Source organism: Pelophylax lessonae (genome assembly GCF_965119305.1).
Source record: "Pelophylax lessonae genome assembly, chromosome: 6".
NCBI lineage: Eukaryota > Metazoa > Chordata > Amphibia > Anura > Ranidae > Pelophylax > Pelophylax lessonae.
In genome coordinates this window covers 85,959,873-85,977,288 of record NC_138773.1, presented here as the reverse complement: position 1 = coordinate 85,977,288, position 17,416 = coordinate 85,959,873, and the positions used below count along the sequence as shown (strand labels likewise).

Sequence of the window (17,416 nt, the reverse complement as noted above, 5' to 3'; positions counted from 1 at the left end):
AAGCCGCGGGGACAACACCAAAATGTCAGAGGGAGACGTATTAGGCCGGGCAACTAGTGGCCACTTTGTCCATATCTCCTGCTACTGCCGACTCCTATGTGGGGAATTAAGTGGAGGACAGCAGCTCTCCCTCACAAAGCACAAGCAGCCCAGCTAAATCAAGGCCAAGGCAGGGATCAGACGTGGATAATGCAGGGCTCTGCATTGAGATGGGCACCGTGGATAGCGGTACCAGTACAGAACAATCCTGTTCAGACCCATTTGAGTTTTTTGCTACAACAGGCCAGCTGGTCTCAGATGTTGTCCTGAAGGAGATGCTGTGGTCCCTGAGCTTGTTGCTGCAATCTGATATCTAGATGTGCTTCCACAGATTCATGATGGAGATTTAGGACCTGGGAAACAGGGTCAGCAACCTGGAGGATGGCGTAAGTGCTTTTATGACTTTTTTCAACACCATGGTTGATGCCCATGACAAACATAGTGAAGATCTGGATTGGCTAAAGTTTAAGGTGGCAGACCTGGAAGACAGCCCCAGGAGCATCAACCTGAAAATCAGGGGCATACCTGAATCCATCTTGCCGTCCCAACTACCTCACTACCTGCGGGAATTGTTTAAAGCCATAGTCCCATTTCTTTTACCTAAAGGTCTCACCATAGATAGGATCCATAGGGTCCCCAAGTCATCCTTCCTACCGCAAGAAATTCCCATGGACGTCCTGATGTGTATGCATCATTACCAAGCTAAGGAGTACATTCTGGTGGTCATCTTCCTGAACAAGCCATCTTTTTTCAGGTTCTGCCTGACCTCTCTGCTCACACTTCGCAACGCCTTAAAACCTGGCTACTATCACCAACGCTCTACGGAACCACAAAATCTCCTACTAGTGAAAGTATCCTGCAACGCTGAAGATCAACTGTGAGGGCAACACTTCATTTGTCAGTTCATGGAGGAGGGCATAAATCTACTCAAGTCGTGGCATATTGTTCCTCAAGGACCGGTGAGGGCATCTTCCAACCACAACCATGAATGGCAAAAGGTCTCCCACAAGAAATCCCATCATACCCAACCGGTGTAGGGTCTTGCTACATAAATACTCATCTGCTATCCACCTTCCCCTGGTGGTGTTGATACCATGCTCTCATGTCCTTTCATTTATACCCCTTGTTGTGCAAGCAGCTTGGCTGCCTCTGGTTCATAATTGAACCTCAATTTTTTATATTCACTTGTTCTTCCTGTTCGGAGGAGCACAAGGTCTTTGCTCCTCCACTGTTTTTGCTGTTCACATACTACCTTGGCTTGTAGAAGAACTTTCACCTTATGATGTCATCAACCCATGTGTATCACAGCCCACAGATTCCTGTTGTAGAATCCTACCTACTCTACCATTTCCTATATCTTTGCTGCATATTCTTAAAGATCGCCATGTCCATCGTACAGAATGCTTTCTTAAGGAGGATTCTATGTTGGAATGTCTCTTAAACTTTTGTCACTCAATACCCGGGGCTTAAACCATCCAGATAAGCAGCTTTCTCTATGGTGGGTGGTCATTGCATCTAAGGCTGACATTGTGACTGCTTAGGAAACACATTTTTAGGCTTCCTTGGTTCCCAAATTCTATCACAAAGACTACCCACATCTGTTTATGGCCAACAATTCTTCAAAGAAAAGAGGTGTTCTTGTAGTCATCAAGAAGTCAGTCACATTCACTTTGCACTCTTCGTTTCTTGACAAAGGCAGGTGTTATATTATTCTGGTATGTAACATCAATGGAGCTCGCAATACCATTGCTCCTAATTTACACCCAGGCCGCTTTCTTCGTAAATTAATTGTTAGATTGCACAAAATCAAAACCTTATAGTATGTGGGGGATCTAAATTTAGTCTTGGATCCTACCTTGGACTCGTCTACTGGTGGGGGAGTGCGCTCATTTTCTATGTGCTGTCCCCTACTTGCAGAGAACATCTAAGACACCTGGTGATGTCTCCACGCATCAATTATTTCATTGTTGACAAGTGGCTTCTGAAAAGGGTCATGTCACCTGAAATTGCAGACATAATGTGGTCTGATCATGCCACGGTGTGCCTTACCCTTTCAGAGGACAACTCTCATCCTTCTGTCCATATATGGCATTGTAATAACAAGATTCTTAAAGAACCTGCCTCTAACAATGTGCTTCTTCAGCGTCTCCATGACTTCTTTCACCACAACCCTGTGTCTGACACTGATGCTTTCACCACATGGAACGCCCACAAGGCATATATGCGTGGCGCGTTAATCAAACTGGGAGCTCAAAAAAAGAAACACAGATGCCACAAGTTGCAAGACATTCTTGCCTCCATTAATTCCATAGAAACCCAAAACAAAGCTTCTCCTACTGCTGCAGATTAACTTGCTAAGCTGAGACTTGAATTAAGAACCCTTTTAAAGGAAAAACATTATCCGTTATTGCGGCAACTTAAACTTAAATACTATACCCAGCCCAATAGGGTGGGTAAATTCTTAGGGTCCCCCAGGAAATTGCTGACACTTACGCATCCCTATACAATCTGGCTACAGATCCCGCCACCCACCGGCCACTGCCATCTGCAATTTCTGCCTTCCTTGATCATCTTCGGCTCCCATCCATAGCACCCCTGGACCTGGCAGATCTTAATCGTCCCTTTACTAACCAAGAAATAATCAGTGTCCGATGGCGCGGCCTCTGGTGTCCCAGCTGTATTATTGTATTGACATATTATATCTGCTTTTTTTCCCCCTCTCTCTCTTTTCCTATTCTGTTCTTTTACTGACTAATGTTTACTCATATAATGTAGGATACGCTAATCGATGTGTGTCAGTCGAGAAAATCAAAGAGGTATTAAAATCTTATGTATACACAGCATACTGCTCTGACAGGCATTTACACTAAAGGGGTTTCTCCCCCCAATAGGTAGATATTTTTGGTCTAGTTGTACACTTGTATTACATGCTGGACAAACTTTGTTCTCATTTATAGTTACTACACTTGCAGTATGCTGTGACTCATTCTGCTCTGATCGTATGGTGTTAAAGGCTGCACCTCTGAATATTGTATCATTTCCTTTTGTAAGATTTCTGGTCTTGCTAAAATACACAATAAAAATTTAACTTTAAAAAACAAAAATAATCAGTGCAGTCAAAACCCTGCCAAAGGGTAAATCCCTGGGTCCTGATGGGTTCATCATTGAATACTACCAGACTTTTAGTGACTGCCTAGCTCCAAACCTCACTGAGTTGTAGAACGCTGCTGTTGCCAAGTCCGCCTTCCCTCCAGAGATGTTGAGGACACACATCGTAACCTTCCCCAAACGAGGATAGGATCTTGACACCTCTGTCAACTTTAGACCAATTTCCCTTCCCAACTCGGATGTCAAACTGTTTGCTAAAGTTGTAGTCCACTGTCTATCCAACATTATGCCCAAACTGGTTTGAACCGATCAGATGGGTTTAATAGCGGGCTGGCAAACATCTAAAGGCACGGAACGACTGCAGAATATTATCCATTATGCAGAACATAGTCAAACACCTTCTCTCCTTCTTTCTATTGATGCGGAGAAGGCGTTTGACAGGATTCATTGGCGGTATATGTGTCAAGCCCTTAGCAAATTTTGATTTCAAGGGTCCCTCCTTTCAGTGGTACTTGCTCTGTACTCAGCCCCCTAAGCCCAAGTGCACACTTTCAATCTCCTGTCCAACCATTCATTATTACCAATGGCATCCGTCAAGGTTGCCCCCTATCTCCACTAATTTTTAATTTAATGATTGAACCACTAGCAGAAAGTATTCACTCCCATCCGAGCATACATGGTTTCCCAATAGCGGGTAGGTTACACATGGTAAACTTATTTGCTGACAACTTGATTCTTATGTTAACCATGCCAGAGGTTTCCCTCTTCCGTGCCAATACTGTATTATACTGAGTTTAGCAAGCTATTACAAGGTTAACTATAGTAAGTTCCTAATCCTGAACCTGGGTAAGCCCCACCTCAAAATTGTTCAACTTAAGAACCAACTTCCCTACTCCTGGGCCATTATAAGTATCCCCTACTTGGGAATACACTTAACACTGTCCACAGCATCGACCGTGGAGGCGAATTATAGACCCTTCTTAGCTAAACTGGAGAAAGACAAACAATTTAGCAAAAGTAGAGTTATCTTGGGCAGGCATGTTGGCTGCCTTCAAAATGCTCATCCTCCCTCAAATCCTTTATATGTTTCGGACTCTACATATTCCTACTCCAAAACCCTATTTGTCATCCCTTTCCTCACTTCTGAAAAAGTTTGTCTGGCACGGTAAAAAAACGAGATGCCCCCACTTCATTCTTTCTAAACAAAGATCTGCTGGTGGCATGGAGATGTCGGACATCTACTATTACCATACTGCCAAACACTCAGATCAACTAAAACACTGGGTTTCCTCTCCTAAGCCCTGGGTGGATATCGAGCGTTTTCACACTAAAACAGATAAGCTAAGCAACTTGCTTTTTGTAGACTGGTAGAAGACCCTAACACTATCCAACCTGCCCATCACCATCAAAGCTTCTGTGTTGGCATGAAGAGAATTATGCCTTGCCACTTCTACTCCTAAGCAAGCAGAAAAGGTACAATTCTTCACAACTATACTGCGTTCTCTAATCCCGGATCTCCCTCCCTTTGATTGGTCACATTATGCCTATTTACTGGATAGATGATTCAGAAGGCAAACCTGCAGACCCTGACAACTTTTAAACAGTTTTATTTACCACGTAATATGTATTTTACAATACTACGTATCAGGCATTTCTTATCCAACTCATCGCCTCCCCTAGTATGCCTCCATCCTAAGCGAAAGTGTTTCCCAAGACCTACAGAGAAACCCAAAAAGGGAATCTCCTTAATATATAATCTTTTGCATAACAAAGCTGTGTTCATTAAAGCGGGGTACACACTAGTAGAAAATCTGCCAAAAATTCCCGTCCGAGGTAAAATCGTACAATTTTTGGCTAGTGTGTACACAACTTTCAGCAGCCGATGCCGTCATTTTCAAAAAAAAAAAAAAAACGGAGGGAAAAACACCAAAATTTTTATTGTCTGTCCCCAGATGACCAATTTTCGTTTAATGTGTATGCAGTACGTCCGTGAAAAATCGGATACGAAAGACCGCGCATGATCTGAATTTGCTGGCAACCCGGAAGTCTGGGAACAAATGTCCCAAAAAAAAAAAAAAATCGGACGAGAAATTTTGTGAACATTTATGCACTGTCAACTAAAAATGGTAATGAACGCTGAGCAAGAGAGAAAAATCGGAGGATATTTCGTCCGATTTCCGTCAAGTGTGTACGGGCCTTAAGACTCATCTTATGGCTAAGTGCAAACCCATCTGAACGATTCCTTCTCTGATGCTCAATGGCAAAGAGCAATATGCCTTACGAACAAGTTAAGTTTTATCCTGACAGTTCTGCACTCTGCTGGAGAAGCTGCAGCCTCACAGGTAATCTTTACCACATAATACGGTCATGCAAGAGTATTCACAGCTTCTTTAGAAAGATCTTCCAAATTATTTAAGAAATCTCCGGTGTCTTAACTGCCCCTACTCCTGGCCTTGCCATTCTAAACATAGGCATAGACTCCTTTGCAACCCTGTATCGCAAAGTAATTGCTAACCTCCTACTGGATGCAAAATTGACCATCAACCGCAATTGGAAAAAGGATCTTGCCCCAAACCCATCAGAAGCTGCCAACACAATGCATCTCCATTATCCTATGAAGGAGCGATAGCTGTAAACTTTGGCTCTCTATTAGCTTTTGATAGGACTTGGAAACCATGGCTCGACTGGTTTAATCACCGATACCCACTTTTTTTTTTAGCCCTGGAAGCTTCATATGTAGTGGGCAGGTGGGGAATCCTATTCACAGAGCCCCCTCCAGCCATGCAGCATAACTGGTGTTTCTTCTGCACCCTGTGTTACCTTTTACAACATTCCTGTATTACCTTTAGCAGTAGATTATGTTGTCATGTGTTTATATTTCATGTTGTATACGTTCCACTGGTACGAATACAACTAGTGACACAAAAAAATGTCTGGTAAGCTGCAATAAAGCGATTTTTTGTTTTTGGGATATATCACAAAAAGGTTAGAATAATCTAAAAAATTATTAAGGAAACATTGAATAAATAAATATCAGATATTAGAAGCCACAGGATGACAAAAGAAAACCAGAACAATGTCTTAGCTGCAGAGTTTTTAGGAAACCAATTAAAAAAGTAGGATGAGTCCTACCTTAAAAAGCAGATTATCATCCTTATGCTCAGCATACATGGAGGTCAGACGGTACTGGTTCTCAGTGGTTATATCGATACGGTATCCGGTCAGCATGTAGCATACAGTCCGGAATTCATGGATTTTTTTCTGGAAGACTTCACGGAGTCTTTGGTTTTTCAACTCAGCACTTTCTACTTGTTTCTTCAATTCTGTGCAATAGAGAAAAAAGCCCAATCAAAAAGAAGTCAAAATAAGACACTAGAGAGTGTGAGAAAGACAAATTTTGAATCTGGATGACAATTATATGTATCTCCCAAACTTCATTATTTGTAGTTTTCATGAAATAAACTAAATATTGAATTATTCTGGATTGCAATTTAATCTTTACATCACCTTTATTTCACCTATCAATGACTACACACAAGTTGCCTTTAAAACATTTATTTCAAGATTCAACAGAAAAACCATTTATCTTTTGCACGGCCTCCTATAGACTCACAACAGGTGCAAGCATATGTATAGAGACACTAAGAAAACCTGACTGTGTTAATGGTATTTGTTTTCATAAAGCTATTTTTCATTATTAGGCGCTATCGCCAGCTCAGGAGGCACGATCACTAAAATAAGGAAAAATACAGCATTTCACATTTAGATAGTATCACCAAGACAGACTAGTAAATCTCTGCTTGTTTTTTTTTTGACAATTTGCAAATCACTTTCATAGCATGAACCCTTGGGTAACAATATGCAAGTTGAAAAGCAGAAGCAAAATTTTGATAAGCGGAGAAGCTTAAAGGGAAAACATTACTCATAAAAAGACTTTATTTGTACAATGTAATGCTTACATGGCGCGAACAACTGCTTCCCCCTATCTAGCTGCGGGGATCTTTTTTCCAGGAGAGACACTTATGTATATATTATGTTCCCCTAAATGTGTGAGTAGGCCCCCTCTCAGAATCGAAGAAACCACTAGTATGTTTAGTTGGTTTAACCCAACTCTTCCCCTAGAAAGCTCTTATGTGATTGTGGTATGGGTATTAAACTGTCAGCTCCTCTGGGGAAGGACTGTGATGAATAATTGTATGTACACAGCATACAATTTTAGCACTAAATAAATATGAGAAATAACAGTATTTGCATATCTATTTAAAATGTGTGCCCATAAATGTATTCACTATGCGAAACTTAAAGTGCATGTCCAGCCAAAATTGCATTTTTTAGTTTTAAATAGAATGGGGTAAGAATAGAACCCCTTTCAATTTTTTTTTTTTTTTGCTTCTGAGGCCCTTGGAGCCTGTCTTTAACTATGTACTGTATTTCTCTTTAAGGGATTTGATTTTGAAAAAAAATGTAAACGCATGAAGAAGCATGTTAATGCCTCAACACCGGTGCATGCCGTGATTGGCGGTCACATGATCAGAAAGCTCCCAATTGCAAGTAGTGACCGGGAGCTTTCCATTAGGCGTAGGCGACTGTGCCGGGAACGTGCAGGGAGCGCGCTCTCAGGGCATTTGTATATATGCATACTCTCGGTGCCAGGAGGATAACGTCATAATATCCATCAATAGGCATCAGCATTTGTGAATGTATATTTTGATGCATGTTGACATTCACTAAAAAAGTGCATTGCAACACACTTTTTTACACTTTTCTTTAGATTTCATTGGAAAACATATCAGGAGGAAAAACACATAGGTATGAATAGACCCTTTAAAGACCCAGTGGCAATGGTAGAAAAACAGTGAGGGAAAATCTGCAACAAGGACAAAAGATAGCCATAAAAAGCTTGCAGAAGGTATAAAATTCCATAAAAAAAATAAATAAATAAAAAAAAAAAGCATTTTTGTGTCTGTGTTAAAGATTGTTACAGTAATAGTGAGGGCAAATCTCTTGGTGCTCCACATAGCAGTAAAAACTCAATAGGGGCTCCAAACCATCCCAATTTTATCCAAAACGAAAAGAAAAGTTTTGAATGAACTCGCATTTTAAAGCAAATCTATTATGAGAATGAAAATCCAGGGCCAACGCCCACTCTTTGGAACCAAAACGTACTGTATTTATAATGTTGTTCTGATCCTCACTAACACTTTTTTAAAACGTATTACTTCCAGGCATTGGAAATCACATTATAACACCCCCTGACTCCCAACAATAAAGTATTTGGGGCCTAAGCCGCCAATAGGCAGTCCCTAGCATTGTCACAGAGGGGTATAACAGAGTGTGTACAATTACTGAGCTAGAATGTGGCTTGGAAAACAGTGGCAGCATCAGTTGAGGGGTTTCCACAGATTTTTTTCTGAGGCCACACAATAGTCACAAAGCAGTGGCTGAAGACCTTTAAAGAAACCCAGGAGAGGATAAAAGTGCCAGTGAAGAGAGGGGCCGAGGCCCATGCATTCTTGGAGAAGGACATTTACAAAGCTGACTTCTGACCTAACAGCTTAATTTAAAGGCTGCTGTAAAAATGATCATTGACATGACCAATTTTGTGACTGTGATAAATTACTGGTGAACAAAGATGTAAGAAACATTTGCATATAACAAAAAGCTCTCAGTTAAAAAGATTACCATTTGTAGCACCCTCCCAGGTAGGTGCTAGGTAGGTAAAGCCTAGTGTCTCCATCTGCTTATCAGGGGAGCCTGATCGATAGTTTGGCCTGCTCATTGTGCTCAGTGTGTATTTGTCTGGTCTGAGGCAGTTTCCCCACTGTATCTAATAGGGAGGCCTGTTGGACAGTGGAGGAAACCTGGCCAATGATACACAGGCTTTTGTAACCGTCCCAGTGGGTTGGCACCTGGAGAGGTGCATCATGGGATAGGGTATCAAGGCCAAGAGCACATGAGGCAGGGTGTCTTTGGGCAGGAAGCCAGGTACCAGGAGGAGGGTGACGGCTGTCTCTCCTTCTATTGCTGAGGAAGGTGGACCAACAGGATATATCTAATTACCAGTTTCTTCATGGGTATCAAACAGCAATAAATTATACTACATGCATAAGCTAAATGCACTATATTGTCAAAAGTATTGTGATGCCTGCCCTTACACGCACATGAACTTTAATGGCATCCCAGTCTTAGTCTGTAGGGTTCAATATTGACTTAGCCCACCCTTTGCAGCTATAACAGCTTCAACTCTTCTGGGAAGGTTGTCCACAAGGTTTAGGAGTGTATATGGGAGTGTTTGATCATTCAGAAGCGCATCTGTGAGGCCAGGCGCTGATGTTGGATGAGAAGGCCTGGTTCGCAGTCCCCTCTCTAATTCCTCCCAAAGGTGTTCTATCGGGTTTAGGTCAGGACTCTGTGCAGGCCAGTCAAGTTCCTCCACCCCAAACTTACTCACCCGTGTATTTATGGACCTTGCTATGATGGAGAGGCGAAGCAGATGTTTGCAAACAAGGAAAAGTCACTGTGAGCTTATTGGCTTTGGTTTCCATCAGGTTTCCATAAGGGATACAACACAATGGTAAAGACCAGAGGTGAGGTGGAGAACTAATGGGGTGGGGGAGTTTTCTTTTTTTTATTAGACTTTTAGGTCTATGGTTACACTAAAACATTTGAAAATAAAAAAAGGTATCATCAAGAGCATAGAGGAACTAGGTATGCATTTAAAGAATTTCTAATCTGTATAACTGTAAGAAACATGAAAGCTACTGGATCAGCACTGAGTTTCCTACATCCCCAATAATTGAACAGAGATTATTTCAAACAGTGAGAAGTCAGCTGGGTGACTCTGTAAAGCAGTCTATACAATACGTGAATAACGGAATTTTTGTAAAATCTTACCTGTAAAATTCCTTTCTCTGAGTCCTCCGACAGTCGCCGCCTCTTCATATTCGTCACATATGGGGTATTAGACTTTGCTCCGAAGGAGTAGCTAGGCAACAGAATATGTTAACAATAAAGCTTTAACATATCCCACCCTCAAGGGGTGGTCCCCTCAGTCAATACCCTCCTACTTCCTGCAACCATATCTCAGTTTTAGTGGAATAGCAGTAGAGTATACATACAAACCCCAAAAGAGGGGCGGGGGCGGCGACTGTCGGAGGACTCAGAGAAAGGAATTTTACAGGTAAGATTTTACAAAAATTCCGTTTTCTCTTACGTCCTCCGACAGTCGCCGCCTCTTCATATTCGTCACATATGGGGACGTCCCAAAGCAGTGCAAACATGAGGGGTGGGAAACGCATCCGCGCCGAAAGGCAACGCAGTCTCCACATCAAAGAAAGGAACCTTACCAAAGGAAGGAACTAGCTGGGCAACAGCAAAAATAAGTGCTCAACAGGAGCAACAACCCAGGAAAAGACAAAAAACCAGGGGATACAAAACTTATCCCAACAGCCAGGAGTCCCCAACAAGGGACCCTAGGGAACAGCCGCACTAAGAACCTTGCGGCCAAAGGAAGCATCCGCCGATGCCTGAACATCTACTTTGTAGAATTTTGTGAAAGCGTGCACGGTCGACCAAGTCGCCGCCTTACACACCTGGGCTACAGAAGCCCCATGACGACAGGCCCAAGACGTACTCAGAGATCTAGTAGAGTGCGCCTTCACAGGCACAGGGGGAACCTTCCCCTGCAAGGCATAAGCCTGTTCAATGGTCTGCCTGATCCATTTGGCAATGGTAGAGGCGGAAGCCGCCATGCCCTTCCGAGGACCCTCTGGAAGAACAAACAAGGAGTCCGTCTTTCGAAAAGACTCAGTCGATTTAAGGTAAACCCTAATCGCTCGAACAACATCCAGAGAATGCAATCTCACCTCCTTAGAATGTTTAGGCTTCGTGCACAACGAAGGCAAAACAATATCCTCGTTAAGATGGAATTCCGAAACTCGTTTCGGCAGAAAAGAAGGATTAGGTCGCAAGACCACCTTATCCAAATGAACAACCAGGTACGGAGACTTGCAGGACAAAGCCGCCAGTTCCGACACTCTGCGAGCCGAAGTGATCGCCACCAAAAAGGCGACCTTTTTGGACAACATAGACAACGAGATCTCCCTGATCTGTTCAAAAGGAGCACGTTGTAACACAGACAGGACTAGATTCAAGTCCCAAGGGGGCAAGGGATCCCTCCTAGGAGGAACCAGATGCCGCACACCCTGAATAAAAGTGCCAACCAAGGAGTTGGAAGCTACGGGACGTTGAAACAGAACGGCCAGCGCAGACACCTGACCCTTTATCGTAGCCAGCGCCAAACGCTGATCGACACCCGTCTGAAGGAAAGACAGCACACGGGAAACCGAGTACGTGCGGGGTGAAAACCCCCTGGACTCACACCAGGCAAAATAGGCCTTCCAAGTACGGTAATAAACCTTTCCCGAGGAAGACTTCCTCGCGTTGATCAAGGTATGAACAACCTCTGGAGAGAGACCCTTCTCCTTCAGGACCTCGGTCTCAACAGCCAGGCCGTCAAAGCCAGCGACTGTAAAGCAGGATGGTAAATCGGTCCTTGAGACAGTAGATCGTCCCGAAGAGGCAGACGCCAGGGGGCGTCGACCGCCAGATTCACGAGGTCTGCGTACCAGGACCGGCGAGGCCAGTCCGGTGCCACAAGAATCACCGTGCTGCGTTCCGAGTGTAACCTGCGAAGGAACCGGGACAGCAACTGAATCGGTGGAAACGCGTACATCAGCCTGTACTGATGCCACGGGGCCACTAACGCGTCCGACGCGTCCGCCCGAGGGTCGCGCGTCCTTGCCACGAACCTCTTCACCTTGTAGTTGATGTGAGACGCGAACAGGTCCACATCTGGAAGACCCCACTTCGCGCACAACATCTGGAAGACAGCCGGGTGGAGAGACCATTCCCCCTGATCCAGGGTCTGGCGACTCAGATAGTCCGCCTGCCAGTTCTCCACTCCCGGAATGTGAACCGCCGTTATCGCCGGGACATGAGTCTCGGCCCAAGACAGAATTTCGGCCACTTCTCGAGCCGCTCGGGCACTCCTGGTGCCCCCTTGGTGGTTGATGTAGGCCACCGCCGTGGCATTGTCCGTCTGCACCCGAACCGGGCAGCCCTGCAGCCGGTCCGTCCAGCTATGAAGACAGAGCCTTATCGCACGCAATTCCAGAATGTTGATCGGGAGGGAAGACTCCCCCTCCGACCAGGTCCCCTGGGCGGACAGAACGCCCAGAACACCACCCCAGCCCGACAGGCTGGCATCCGTGGTGATTATCGTCCACGAGATCGGACGAAACGACTTGCCCCCGGACACCAACGGGGACTGGAGCCACCACAGGAGGTTTTCCCTGGTGCGATGACTCAACGAGATCTGAAGATCCAGAGATTGAGGTCGCCCGTCCCACTTGGACAAGATCTCCGCTTGGAGACCCCGCGTGTGAAACTGCGCGAAAGGAATCGCCTCGAAAGCCGAGACCATCAATCCCAGACATCTCATACACGTCCGCAGAGACGAGTTCGGAACGTCCCTGAGGGACCTGACTTCCTCCTGAAGAGTCCTGAGTTTGTCTTCCGGCAGGAAGACCTTCGCCTGCACCGAGTCCAGTATCATTCCCAGATAGGGAAGACGAACCGACGGACTCAGAGTCGACTTTGGAACATTTATCGTCCAACCGAACTCCTGCAGAGTTTGCATCGTGACAGACAGGTCCTTCTCCAGACCCTGACTGGTCGCAGACCGAATCAGAATGTCGTCCAGATACCCCAGGACAGAAATGCCCTGGGCTCTCAATAATGCCAGAACCGGTGCAAGCACCTTGGTGAAGACCCGCGGAGCCGAGGCGAGCCCAAAGGGCAACGCCACGAACTGGTAGTGATCCTCCGCAATGGCAAATCGAAGGTATCTCTGATGACCCTCGAATATGGGGATGTGAAGATACGCATCCTTCAAATCGATGGAGGCCATGAATTCCCCCGGAACCAGGGCAGCCACCACCGAGCGCAGGGATTCCATGCGGAACTTGCGAACCCGCACAGAGCGGTTCAGAGCCTTTAAGTCCAGAATTGGACGAACCTTGCCCTCCTTTCTGGGCACAGTGAACAGATTGGAATAAAACCCCCGAAATCTGTCCCGATGAGGCACCGGAACCACCACTCCCTGAGCCCTCAGGTCCCGCACCGCCAGGCGCAGATCCCGCAGGCGCTCTGGAGACAGTTGTAGATTTGAGGGAAAAAATCTGCTCTCTGGCCGAGAGAGAAACTCGATCTTGTAACCAGATCGAACGATTTCCAGAACCCATCTGTCCCGCACACGGGCCAACCAGGGCTGAAGAAAACCGAGCAAGCGTCCCCCCACCCCAAAACTGGGTGAGGGCGCCCCTTCAGGCCGAACTGTTATGGGCCGCAGGTCCGGATTGGCCGGACTTCTGTTTTCCAGACCAGGGCTTCTTCTGAGAGCCCTGGCCCTTGAACGGTTTGCCCTTGTAGTGCGGCCGAAAGGCACGAAAGGACCCCTGAGGGGGCCGAAAATTAGCATGCTTCTTCCCAGAAGCCCCCTTAGCCTTGGGGAAATGGGGCAAGAGAGTGCTCTTACCCCCAGTAATCCCCTTAATCAACACATCCAGGGACTCCCCAAAAAGGCGAGACCCATCATAAGGCAGATTGGCTAAGGTTTTACGTGAAGATTGGTCCACCGACCAACATTTCAACCAAACCAGGCGGCGAGACAACACCGCCACGCTGTGCACACGCGCGGCCAACGGAATCAGGTCCAGGTCCGCATCACACAGATACATGACACCCTGGTGGATCTGATCCACCATATCCAGGGTCGCCGCTGAGGCCGAATCGGCCACTAGGACGCGCCTAAGCATCTGCGTCCAACTTGCGATCGCCTGGGCCGCCATGAGAGAAGCAAACAGAGCCTTAAGCATAGAACCCGTAACAGAATAAGTATGACGGGCAAGAGACTCCAGTCTCCTATCCGTGGCATCACGGAAAATAGGGGATCCCTCTGCCGGGATCGCAGTGGCTTTGTTCAAAACCGCAATAGCATGATCTACTGGCGGAGGCACACACCACCGTTCATCAGTGGCAGGCGAGAAAGGATAACGCAGCTTAAATTTACTTGGTACCGCAAAAGGCTTGCGCAAATCGCGCCATTGGTCCTTAACAGCGCGCTGAAAATCAGCATTGCAGGGAAAGACCTGCGGCGTCCTGCGTTTTCTCTGCGTCCCATAAGCCGCCAAGGCAGCTGGGGGACACACCTCGTCCTGCAAACGTAGCGTCTGCTTAATGGAAGCAATCAACTCATCCATGATTGCAAGCTCTTCAGGCGAGCCAGGGGGAGAATTATCAACCCCCTCAACTTCAGCCTCTACCTCAGACCCCACTAGATCCAGAGAGGAGCGGGACCCCGATAGGGGGGTCCCCGCCAGAACAGCCCCATCACCTTCACCCTCAGAATCAGAGGACAGAGCAACTCTGGGCCGTTTAGTAGATTGAGCAGCCACCAGCATTTGCACCTGTGCAGCAAGGCCAGCCACAATAGTGGCCAAATCCCCCCCTGGGGGGGAAACAGCGGTCCCCTGGCTTTCCACCAAGACTGCGGGAAATTTGCCCTCCTGAGAATCCATTGCCCCTGTATGCCAGACAACCAAGGGTTAACTGCCCCCTTACAGCAAGCGCGGCAAGCGCAGCCCACCGCACCACACTCAGGCACAATGAGACCCCCACAGGGAATATACAGACTGAATACAGGCAATGGAACACAGGAATAGAAGGATAAAACCTGAGGAGACTCCGCTGCTGCTGCTGCCTCGATCGGTGCTTCCAGGAGAGAGGAAGTGATGCTGCCAGGGCGCTCTATGTAAGCCTATGGAGGCTACAAGAAAATGGCCGCCGTGCATGTAAACCATGCGGCCGGAGCGGGCGCCGGTAAAATGGCGCCGTTTGGCGCCGAAATCGCCGCTCCACAGTGCATAAAATCACACACAATATCATCCCATAATATGGATATATGTTAGATCGCCGCAGCGATCGCTGTATATGCCCCAACATGCCATTAAAAACATGCCCCACAGCACACAGCTCCTCACACTGCCCAGCCTGACATACTCAGTGTCATACAGCTCCCCCCCCCCCTTGCAGCCCACAGCATGCAGCCGAGAGATAGGGAGACAAGCAGTGTGATTAAAGGCAGGTTACACAGTCCCAGACTGAGACCCCCCCAGACAGACAGGTCCCCACATAGATACACTTACCTCACATGGCGTGGGGAACCCGCACAGGCGAACAAGCCGCTGCACATGAGGCAGGGAGAGTCGCTACTCAAGACGCACACAATGGCGGTTCAGAAACCGCACAGCGTCCGGTGAGGTAGCCACCTCACCAATCATCCCTGCACCGAACAGGGATGGGTCGTTCACCGTGCCAGGAGCGTTACCTGGCTGAACGCTCGATGGCAGACTGGGAAGCCACTGACCCACGACCTGCGACCAGGGGGATCAGCCCGAGACCCAGTCCGCATGATCCTCTTCGTCCGAAGAACTAACTAATGCTGACAAAAATAACAGCTAAGTAAAGGTAGAGAGAAAACTCAAACAAAATATCAAAAAGAAGAAAGAGTCTGGGACAAAAAGTCCCAGCACAGAGAGAGCCAGCCACTCCTGACAAGCTAGACATTAAAACTGAGATATGGTTGCAGGAAGTAGGAGGGTATTGACTGAGGGGACCACCCCTTGAGGGTGGGATATGTTAAAGCTTTATTGTTAACATATTCTGTTGCCTAGCTACTCCTTCGGAGCAAAGTCTAATACCCCATATGTGACGAATATGAAGAGGCGGCGACTGTCGGAGGACGTAAGAGAAATTCGTTTTGGATAGACAATTAAAGCGGAGTTCCGGCCACAAAATCGACATAATCGATTTTGGGCCATCCACTTGCTATTGATAACCTGAAAAAGAAATGGATGGTTACGATTTTTATTTTGTTTACTTACCTTTTTATTGAAGAAAAATATACTCACATTTCTTCAACTTCCTCCCTCTGCGGCCCACGCCGTCACTTCCTCTTTGCATTGATTCCTGGGAGCTGAACGTCATCGCTCCAAGGAATCAATGTGCCTGCACCTGTTGGATGAGAAGGCCTGGTTCGCAGTCCCCTCTCCAATTCCTCCCAAAGGTGTTCTATTGGGTTTAGGTCAGGACTCTGTGCAGGCCAGTCAAGTTCCTCCACCCCAAACTTACTCACCCGTGTATTTATGGACCTTGCTATGATGGAGAGGCGAAGCAGATGTTTGCAAACAAGGAAAAGTCACTGTGAGCTTATTGGCTTTGGTTTCCATCAGGTTTCCATAAGGGATACAACACAATGGTAAAGACCAGAGGTGAGGTGGAGAACTAATGGGGTGGGGGAGTTTTCTTTTTTTTATTAGACTTTTAGGTCTATGGTTACACTAAAACATTTGAAAATAAAAAAAGGTATCATCAAGAGCATAGAGGAACTAGGTATGCATTTAAAGAATTTCTAATCTGTATAACTGTAAGAAACATGAAAGCTACTGGATCAGCACTGAGTTTCCTACATCCCCAATAATTGAACAGAGATTATTTCAAACAGTGAGAAGTCAGCTGGGTGACTCTGTAAAGCAGTCTATACAATACGTGAATATTCGTTTTGGATAGACAATTAAAGCGGAGTTCCGGCCACAAAATCGACATAATCGATTTTGGGCCATCCACTTGCTATTGATAACCTGAAAAAGAAATGGATGGTTACGATTTTTATTTTGTTTACTTACCTTTTTATTGAAGAAAAATATACTCACATTTCTTCAACTTCCTCCCTCTGCGGCCCACGCCGTCACTTCCTCTTTGCATTGATTCCTGGGAGCTGAACGTCATCGCTCCAAGGAATCAATGCGCCTGCACCGGCCCCGCTCGTCACTTCCGCTGCGGCGCCTCATTTCCTGCTAAACAGCTTCTGGGCATGCCCAGAAGCTGTGGAGGAATGATACACCCGCACAGGAAGTGACGAGCGGGGCCAGTGCGGGCGCATTCTGGGAGAAGAGGACACGGAAGAGGACGCGCTGGCTTCAGCTGCCCAAATCCGAGAAATATTCAAGGTAAGTATTTCTTCTTGCAGGTAAGTGCGACCCGGGACAGTACAGAGGCTATCCATTGTGGAATGTACTAGCCCTGACTGTCCCGGGGGTATGTTATTGAAAAAAAAATGTTGTGGCTGGAACTAGGCTTTAAATAGTAA

At 46.3% G+C, this 17,416-nt stretch overlaps 1 protein-coding gene across 1 annotated transcript in view; it reads right to left on the bottom strand.

Moving 5' to 3' along the window:
- The window catches only part of MAD1L1 (mitotic arrest deficient 1 like 1), a 1,208,181-nt gene that overhangs the window by 183,796 nt on the left and 1,006,969 nt on the right, over window positions 1–17,416 (bottom strand). Inside the window, exon 17 of the mRNA XM_082260829.1 lies at window positions 6,280–6,470. Coding sequence (XP_082116955.1) covers window positions 6,280–6,470 — 191 coding nt within the window. The remainder of the gene's footprint in view (window positions 1–6,279; window positions 6,471–17,416) is intronic.